At 30.5% G+C, this 10,735-nt stretch overlaps 1 protein-coding gene across 5 annotated transcripts in view; it reads right to left on the bottom strand.

Annotated features, from left to right (window-relative positions):
• LOC106789675 (cordon-bleu protein-like 1) overlaps positions 1-7,420 on the bottom strand; it is a 46,371-nt gene extending 38,951 nt beyond the window's left edge. Inside the window, exons 1-2 of one of the 5 annotated variants that reach the window (XM_014754087.1) lie at positions 6,800-7,420; positions 2,857-3,232 (exon numbers count right to left, since the gene is read on the bottom strand). In XM_014754087.1, the coding sequence (XP_014609573.1) occupies positions 2,857-2,996 (140 nt within the window). In that variant the 5' untranslated portion in view covers positions 2,997-3,232; positions 6,800-7,420. Of the gene's footprint in view, positions 1-2,856; positions 3,233-4,565; positions 4,757-6,799 lie in introns of those variants that run through there. The other 4 variants (XM_014754086.1, XM_014754093.1, XM_014754088.1 and 1 more) reach the window with 4 other exon arrangements.
• Between the last annotated feature and the right edge of the window lie 3,315 nt (positions 7,421-10,735).

Genomic DNA, 10,735 nt, shown 5'->3' with positions numbered 1-10,735 from the left:
TGAGCTAATCAAATATAGTACAAATAGATAATAAATGTTAGATAGATCGAAAGATGGATAAAGACAATTAATATAAATAACGTGATTCGAATATTAATCAGGATGACTATGTATAATAATCAAATAAATAATGTCATCATCGTAAAGAATTATCTCACATCGTGAGATGCCTTTAATAATATGGATGTTAACGAGAAAATATTCAAATAGAAAGAACAAATAAATAAATACAGAAAAAAAAGGAATAAAAAAAAAAAAAAAAAAGAAAAAAAAAAAAAAAAAAGAAGAATAAAAAGAAACACTAATCGACTATCCTCGAGTTCTCGAGGTAATATTCGCAATTACGATTCGCATCGTTCCTCTTGTCTTTCCGTTCATCTCTAACGGTAGCAACACAACTAATGACTGTGTAGTATTCAAATCTTTTTCTCTCTTTATCTCTATCTAGTTCTCTTTTACTAGTTCTCTTTTACTATTCCTAACACTAGGAGAAACTCTCCTCCCAAGAAACATCATCTTACTGATACGTACACCTATAATCGTTTTAGCTAAAATATTCTACGTCTTCCTCACGCGTGTGTAATTATTAATAATACATTACTGCACCTAGAAAAAGGATCGTCATATTTTTTTTTGTCTTCTCTCTATCTATCTATTTTGTATAATTTTTTTCTTTTAATATCTTATACATTATATACTTACGAATGATAAATAATTTCAAATCAAGAAAACTTAATTTATAACAAATTTCTTTTATAATAATATAAGAATGAAAATCTATACAAAATAGGTATACAATTATAAATATGAACAAAAAAAAAAGATAATACTAATGGGGTAAAATAAGAATTAATTGAAACTTATACGATAGCGAGGAAATTTTTGGATCGTCGAATAGAAGTAGGGAAACCTATTTCGAGTTTACCAAAAAAGGAGAATATCATAATAATAATAATAATAATAAGTTGATGGAAAGGAACGCACGTTAAAATGTTCTTCGTAAAGCTTTTACGTAAAACAGGAAATCGGACTAACTTAACTACTTTTCTAAGTCTCTTTCTCTCTTTCTAATTCTAATATCGTAAGTACACGATACTTATCGTTAACAATATAAAATTGCCAATGTAATTATTTGTATATATATATATAAATACATAGTGTGAATCGTGTTACACGATTAGAGTAATATTTGATGATTGATCAAACGATTGAGGATTATTTGTAGGTAAAAATAAAAAAAAGAACACTTTGTAGCTAGCTTTCTTCGTTAACGGTTAAATTATAATAAATAAAACAGGAAGAAGAAGAAGAAGCGAGGACAATTAAACGTTAACGGTTTCAAATCGAGGCTCTTACTCGGTCTTATACAAGTTTAACTTGTAGCAAACATAAAGCTTGGAAACTGGATTTTATATTTAAAGCAGAATCGAGGAGATAACATCGTGGGACAATGTAGAACACGTTGTTACATGGACAATGAACATAAAAGGTGTTCTTTATTTTTCGTTTTTTTATTTTTTTTTTTTGTCGAATTCCATTTAAATTTGAACGTCAAATAACAAAGGAGGAGAAAGGTGAGCGAATTTAGCCGAATTTTTATATTCTTTTTTCCTCCCCTTTTTTTATTTTTGTCTTCTCTTATGGTGTAGACACGAAGGAGGAAGAAGAAGATGAAGAAGTATAAAAAAAAATTGAAGAAGATAGGATTCGATCTGTAATTTCGTTCGAATGCACGGAATGCAATAACACGCGATAGTTTTTTTCTCGCAACACACGACTTCGATTATTCTCGGAACGAAAAGAATTTATTGTAGATACATTTTGTAACACGTAGGACGTTTGTATTCCACTTGTTTGTTCATTCTTTCGTTCGTGTTGTGCTATGCTTTCCTGTGATCTCGCTGCTGTTCAGTTACAATTCCATTTACTTTTACCTCCGCACGTCCTTCGTGTATTACGAATCCGTAATTTACGAACTAAGGTAGCCGAGAATAATTCGAATTACTTATCTTTTATTTTAAACGTGTGTCGTATAAAGAGATAGGTTTTAAAGATAAATTCAAAATTTATATCACTTTTCTGATCGATTCACAATCATCTATACCAAATTAGAAATTATATTAGAAAATTATCGATACGAATCTTTATACTCTTATTCGTAAATTATAAATGAAGTGTCATTTAAACGAGAACATTATCTTTTATTTTAGAAATTATATCTTGAACGATACGTGTCGATAGATAAATTGAGATTACATCAGTTTACAAATGTTGATTGATGAATCTTTCACTTATATACAAATATACGAATGAATATTTCAACGCTGTAATATGAATTTGTAATTATTAATTAAAAACATTTTTGATTTTACATTGAGAAATTAAAAAGTAACAAAATTGAAATTTTACGAGAGATAAACAAAAAAAATAATTAGAAAAAAGTATATATAAATCACAAACACGAAAGGTAACATATTAAAATAAAAAATGTATATCCAATATCGATCAAACTTAATAAAATAGTATATTTAAATGATGACTAAATAATTATTACAAAATTTTATATAAACGATAAGAGAGAATCCATTAAAAAAAAAAAAAATCATTAATTTAGATAAGAGAGAGTATCGAAACACCATAACAACGAATAGAAATATTATCTATCGTTTGAACAAATTTCAGAACATTGACCTTAGATACGAATAAAGAAACGATTTAAATTCTAATAGAAAAAATTCAAGAGAATTAGATAAAGAAATAAATAAAGAGAGTGAGAAAGATAGAAAATAAATAGATAGATAGATAAAGTAGCCGGGTATAACAGCTGCAGCTTTTTTAATGGTAAAGCTGACTCACCTGTTCTTGCGTGGCAGTGTCGTAATAGCCATGTTCAAGGACCCCTCGTAACGAGCGGTGTCCTTCTTCGATCGTCTAGGAAGATCCACGCAGGTACCCTGCGTGAAACTGTAAGTTCTTCGTTTTTTAAGGCACAACATTCTTCAAGTTATCTATTTTATTCCTCGTATTTCAATAACGATCTTATTATAACGATCCACCACCACCACCACCAACAACCACCGGCATGGTCCAAACGTCGATCCTTTTTTTGATTTGTTTTCAATTGATTTCTATTTTTGAATACATCGAAAAGGACGACGACGACGTCGACGATTATTCGTGGGAAATGCACGTTCTTGATATTTTCTTTCAGATGAAAACTCGATCTTAAGCACTGATAATAATAATAATAATATATCGTAGATATCAAAATCAAACTTTTTCAATTGAAATAACATTAGAGAGATTAAAAAAATATATACAATTATCAAAGTGTACAAAAATCAAATCTCGCAATTTTCAATATACACTTTGAATTTGTATTTGGATGGGCTGGGGAGCTGAGGGGGGCAAGGATGGGAAGAGGAGGAGGAGTTGGTTAGATCAAAGGGATGAGAAAATCAAAGAAACAATTTGTTTAAATAAAAATAAAAATAAAAATTCTCTGGGGTGGTGGTTGGGGGCTATGGGCTGGGGGTTGGGGGCTGGATGTTTAGAGACGCGTGCCCGAGCCACACACGACCTCGGAGAGAAAACCCACGACGAACACCTCTCGTCAGGCTCGTAGCAAAGTTATAACTGTACTGAAACGTTGCTTGCTTGCTTGCTTGCTTGCTGGTAAGCTCGGTGGTGGATCTTACGACGAGAACACGAATGCACTCGGTGATAATGACCCCCACAAAAATGACGATGCCATCATCATCATCATCATCGTCGTCTTTACTTCAAACGGCTTGTCTGTCTGTCTCATTCCTCGAACTATTTTTTCCGTTCTCCCCCCAGGTCCCCCCACCCTACCCTCGTCATCATTTCTAACAACTTACTTCTAACTCACTTTTTTTTCCCCTCCACTCCACTCCACCCCTCTATCATCTCCTCTCTCTACCTTGATCTGACTCTCTTTAACTTTCTCTACGATGTTTTTTTTTCTCTCTCTTGTTTTTTTTTATTTTCTTTTTCCATTCCAGATCAATTTTCATAGACTCTTGATAATAAGAAGAAAAATAAGAGAAGAGGAAGAGGAATTAGAAATAAAAAGGAAAGGAAAGGAAATGAAATTGGATAGAAGTAAATATAAGTGTGTGTGTATGTGTTTTGTTGTTGGAGTACAAAAAAAACAAAAAAAGAAGAAAAAATGATCCAATTGATCTATCAATTGATTAAGAAAAAGAAATACCTACATATAAATCGATATTCGAGGAAGGTTTATATAGTTGTTGTTGGTAAAGCGGAAATGCGATCAAGTATAGATATATATATGTGTATGTGTGTAAGTAAGTGCATATAGACAAACACATAAACGAGAAGAGATACGAGACGGTCCTGTTAAGGCACGCGCATTCAATCGCCGCCAGGCGCAACCTGTTGCATCTGGTTGATATTCGAGTGTGTGTATACGTGTGTGTGTGTGTGTGTATGTGTGAAAGAGTGAAAAAGTAAAGAAAAAAGATAGAGAGAGGAGAAAGAGGGAAAGACGTAGATCGAAGATCTCGCGCAGGAAGACGTACGGTAATGTCGTGAACTTCAGAAGTCCGTCCGGTGCAGAGAAGCACAAGTGCAGTTATGTTGCACTGACCGCTAGGAACTGGCGAACCACCATCGCAGGACCATCGTTAAAGCCATGAGCTGTTGCCATGCAATACGATCGTCTGACCAAAACACTCAGAATGAGCTTTCCTTCCCACCACTTTCATTCACACTACAATATCTTCAAATTATTTTTCTAATATATTTATTATTTGTTCATTTTCGATTTATTATCAAGAATGTTTCTGCTGATTTATATTAGCTTCTACGAAAGGTTTACAGGATGATGATGATGATTTATTTAAAAAAAAGGAACACCCCAGGATATTTAGGAATAATTGAATATCTTTTACGCGAAATAAATATACATCGGAATTTATTAGAAAAATTTAAAATTGTGTCCAATATATTTATATGCTTTAATATTTCTTTTAAATCGATACGAATTTTTAAAGACAACCCCTTCTCAATGAATATATTGAAAAATTTATAAATGTTATCTTAAATATGGTTTTGTTGTTGTTGTTGTATTATTTAATTAATATTTTCTATAAGTAACCCAATATTAACACACACTCGACGTAATAATCATTGATATACATTATACTTAGAAAATATTATCTATAGATAAATTAGTTCCGACACGATGAGCAGGAAAAATATACTGGACAATTTTTCACTTACGCTTCACTGATTACCGTCAAACGACACTCTAACCCTGCATTAAATTTGAGTTAAACGTTAAATTTGCATGTTTTATTTCGCGTTGAATGTAAGGGTAATAACTGTTCATAGAATAAATGTATGTCGAGGTTTCGTTCTACATATTTGCGAATAGGAACGCGAATCTCGTGATGGAAAATTAAATATGAAGATTTGTTGTTGTTGTTGTTGTTGTTGAACGATTTAAAAATTTATTCGTAAAAATGGGGAAATATTAATATAATATTTATGAAAATAAATGACACCGAAGTTAATATTTAATTATTGAAGGAAAAACAAAGAAAAAATTAAATCATCCCATTATTATATTAATTTCAGAACCGTTAGGAACAACAATCGTTGTTATCGCGAGCAATCACATTGTTCTTCGGCATAATTATTTCCCACATTGTTCATAATATCGTGTTATAAAACACGTAATAAGGATTGTCGTGTAAGATCATTTCTATGAAAGATAAATCTAATTCGAAGGATACTCCATTGATGCACAATTTAATTATTATTATTATTATTTCAAGTCATTTAACTCTTTGAAGCACACGATTTTAATTTCCCATATTTTTAATGTCTAAATATAGATGATAGAAATATTTTTTACACATCAACTAAGAGAAAAATTAAAATTAATTGAAACATAATGGCTTACATAACACTGCGTATTTTTTATATATTAATTTATTTCAATATAAATTCTCTTAAGGACAATTAAAATAAATAAAATATATTTTCAAAAAAATACTATTCTTCAAAGAGTCAATGAAACAAAACTGAACTGATATACACGAACGCGTGCTCGTTTCACGAAGAATGCAAAGAGGATAAAGAAAGAGAAAAAGAGAGAGAGAGAGAGAGAGAGAGAGAAAGAGAGGAAAGGGATCAGGTCTCGAATAGGTATGGTGAAAGTATGTAGACAAAATTTGCATGCACTATGAGGAAGCTATTTAAAAACAATATATATATATATAAAAAAAGTTAAATATAAAAATGAAATAAAAAAGAAATAGAAACATATACGAGAATGATCGTTAAATGCATTAACCGAAACGTAACGTAACGATTTAAAAAATGATTACGCGAGTACATTAATTAAATTGTTGGAAGGGTGAAGGGGGCGGGGTCCAAGGGGGGTTGTTCGTTGGTTAGTTCACTCATCGATTTCATAACCGAGAAATACATTTTAAATAGAAAGAAGGTTTGGAACTTCCGTGAGATAGATGTAATAGCATAAAAATAGTTGAATCTAACGTGTGTCTTATCGTGCATTGCAATCTCTTACAGAATTGCGTTCGGATTTTCATACGAACGAAAGGAAATAACGAGGTAATACGTAAGAGTGGAATATTTATCAAAGAGAAATGGTGTGTGAGAGAGAGAAAAAGAGAGAGAGAGAGAGAGAGAGAGAGAGAGAGAGAGAGAGAGAGAGAGAGAGAGAGAAACAGAATAATTAGTGAGCGTAAAACGTGAGCGTGAACGAACAAAACCAAAGTCATACTATACTATTCTCAGTTCAGTGGTGGGTTCCTCTCGTTCGTTGGAAATCGAGCGAAAAGAAAGGTGTAATACTTCAAGGACGTTAACGAGATCTCTAATCGTATTTCAAATCGGCCAAGTTAATATTATATACAGGTTTGTATTATTATATTTCAAAATGTTTAAAGAAAAATGTTTGTTTGTAAAACCCACAAAATTAGGATCAATTAAAAGTAACTAAATTTTCTTTAGTACACTTTTTTTTTCTTTGTATACGAATAATATCGTTTTAAAACTGGTTCATCATCAATACCATCGATCTTGATCCTTTTTTTAACAGTTCTTCTACGTCCTTTGCTGCTTGCTGCTGCTACTACTACTCCTTCCAACGAGACCACCTTTTTTTTTTTCTTCTTTCCCATTAGTAAATCATTACGATCGATTCTACGTATCTTTGAAACTGTTTTTGATTTATCTTTTTCTTTTTCTTTCTTATTTTTATTCTTCACGATTCACTTTTATACAAGGTCGCGAGCTCAGGGTCGAGATGATAGAGGATGATCGTAATTCGCAAATGAATGCGTATCGTCGTCTTATTTTTTTTTTTTTTTGTAATTATTTTACAATTATAGAGAGAAGTATATTTTTTAAAATAAATAAATATATATAATAATTTTTCAAACGAATGATTCTTTTGTTTAATTTAAACAAAATAATAACGATCTTTAATATAGGAGCATGTGCTCCTGCTGTTCGCGTTCGACTAACTCGATCTTTCAACTAACTAAACTATCCGAGATATTCTAGACGGAAATAATAATAAAATAAAAAGCAACTACCTCTCTTGTGTGGTGTGCAACGAGAGAACGTGTTCACATGGTGAACGTGACAAAAAGAATTTTCTTTTCACCCCTTCCCTTCTTGATTTTTCCGTGATATCTTTTAATAGATTTTCTCACACACACACACATTTTCTTTTCTTCTCGTCAAAATTTGACGATTCTTTTATTATTGTTTTTTAGGAAAAAATCAATAGAGTGAGAGAGGGAGAGATAGAAAGCTTCTTATTATTATTATTCGTAGTAACAGTAATAAAATATTAAATTAAAACACAAAAAATAAGAAACTTTAAAACGAGAACAAAATTTGGAAAAGTTTTCAACATGAATTTCCCTCCCCCACCCCCACCCAACTAACACTGAAAATAAGATGAAAGGATTAAATTGTATATCTTGATTTACGAAGTCATGCGTATTTATATATATATATATATGTGTTTGTATGTGTGTGTGTGTATGTTTGTATATACATAACGTGTGTATATATATATATATATCATTATATATCTATCGTTGCAAATACAGCAGTTATAAAACATTATCGTGTTCGTCGCACTTTGACGACACAGAAATAGAAAGAACGAGATAGTATATGTAAATGTAAGAAAGAGAAAGAAAGAAAGAGAGAAAGAGAGAAAGAGAGAGAGAGAGAGAGACGTATTACAAATATGTTAAAAACCTTACAATTAGTGTAAGATCGCGTATCAAAAAGGGATTACAACAAGGGCACGAACTTATTTCTAATTTCGGATTGCGAAATTATGCAAAAATACGAAATTCCTGCAGTCATTTACAACATTTTTGATATCACGGTGACGAATACCGATCAAGTCTTATTTTAAGTTCCTTTTTTTCAAAAAGACTTCGAGAGAAAGAGAAAGAGAGAAGAAAGAGAGAAGAAAGAAACAAAAAGAGAGAGAGAGAGAGAGAGAGGAAGAAAAAAAATTGCCAATTAAAAAAATATAATACTTTAATTTATTATAATTATATATACGACACTAAAAAAAAAAAACTTATTCGACACACGATTAAAAACGTATAAATAATTGTTTTATTTAAATGTATGTGTAAAACAATTAATTACTTTTCTTTTTTTCCATACTTTTCTATCGTTCTCTTTCTCTATTGTTTTTATTATTATTATTATTATTATTATTATTATTATTATTATTATTTTTCTCTTCGTATTGCTGCTAATCGTAAGAGCGTGCAATAATCTCTCGATAAATAGTATATAATAATAATTCGTATTAATAATTAACAATAAGTTTTTAATCGGTTTTTTATTTTCGATCGATGGTATTCCTAACGCTATATATAGGGCTCGCTCGTAAGTACAGTGTGGCCCTTGAAAAGAAAAAAAATTGAAAAAAAAAAAAAATAAAAAAAAATAAAAAAGAACAAATTAGAAAAAATAAAGAAAGCGTGAAAACACACCGCGAAGTGCGCTTAACTTTCTTTACAGATCGCTTATCAATTATTATCTAACGTTTCTAACAAGTAATCCTTCGAAATTACTTATTACGTCAATCGACGAACGATGGGGTTTATTACGTGGGATGTTTTTTTTGGCTTCGTTGAAATGATACGAGTTAATTATTAAAAACTCGTTCATTTGTTATAATAGTAAAATCGCGGATGTTTGTTTTTTTTTTTTCTCTCTTAATGATATATATTATATATATATATTTTTTTTTGTATATGTATATATAATATATATATATATATAAATATGTATAAATTATAAAATATCGACTTTTCTTACCGATACTTAAATTACGAAAGTATATAAACTTTCCTTTCGGGATAACGATGCGTGGCTTTATTTCATTTCATTTCATTTCCTTTCTTTTTTTCTTTCTTAATATTTGTTTTCCTGTTCGTAGGTACGCGTGCAAATGTAGCTTAACTACTAGTTGTTCGCAAAAAATTGTTGCAGTTATAAAAAATGAAATATACAGAGTGTCATGTAACTAATGTTACAAACGAACGAAGTTGTTGCAAAATTATAAATGAAATATTTGTTCGTGCAAGGGTTTTTGTTTTATGGAAAATAAAATATCAATTGATCAAATTTGTCAAGCATACCGCGAAACACACTTACAGTTTCAGTTAGATAAAGAATTTTATTATCTTACTCTATTGGAGATATATTTTTTGGTGAGAGTATTTTTGTGCTTTCGACTTATTGTTAATTTTTTAATTAGTCAATTCCTCCTACTGATTCGCTTGTATCACTAATTATGACACCCGGTACATAGACGTTGTATATAAAAAGAAGAATATATGTATATATATATATATATATGTTTAACTTATATTTTAGTTTTCACGCAGAAATCCCGAGTTTTAATGCAGCTTATCACAACGGCTTTTCTTTAGTTAAATAATCGTCGAACATACGCATATCAACGATTAACGCGTATCAAAATGAACTCTATTATGATTATCATATATTATATATAATAATATTATAATTATTGTATATTATCATTATTATAATCGCGAGAGTGTATATATGTATATATACACATACTGATTAAAAGTCGAAGAATAATAATCATTAATCAACGTCTCGCGTGATTATGTGAGAAACATGGATTGCATTTCGATAGAAAACAAAATTAGGAACGTGGTGTTTCTTCTCGTTATCCTTATTAACGTTCACCGTTCTTCTTACATATTTTATTATTGTTCGTTCTTTCGTTCGTTCGTTCATTCGTTATTTTAGTTTTTATTTTGTAATTTCGCGCTATTCTTCTATTCGACGTTATTGACGGTGTTTTAAAAAGGAAGAAAAAGTTTAGATGTTGGTTGTTAGTTAGATTCACGAGTAGAAAATCATTTTATTGTTCTCTCTCTTTTTCTTAAACGAACACGAAACAAGTTACGAAATATATTTCTCTCGATATTTCATTCCTTCTTTTTTATTTTTATTTCTTTCTTTTTCTTTTTTTTTTCTCTCTCTTCGTTCACCGCCAATCACATCGAGAACAATAATAATAAATAGTAATAATAATCATAATTAAAATCGCAAAGAGAGAAAATATTATTTGGCGGTAGGCCCCACGCAACATCGTCATCGTCAACACTGAAAAATGGGGATAGAAAAAATACAT

The sequence above is a fragment of the Polistes canadensis genome, unplaced genomic scaffold (assembly GCF_001313835.1).
Source record: "Polistes canadensis isolate GaletaPanama2010 unplaced genomic scaffold, ASM131383v1 scaffold_197, whole genome shotgun sequence".
Lineage (NCBI taxonomy): Eukaryota > Metazoa > Arthropoda > Insecta > Hymenoptera > Vespidae > Polistes > Polistes canadensis.
Note: the sequence above shows the minus strand (reverse complement) of the source record. Positions and strands in the feature narration are given on the sequence as shown.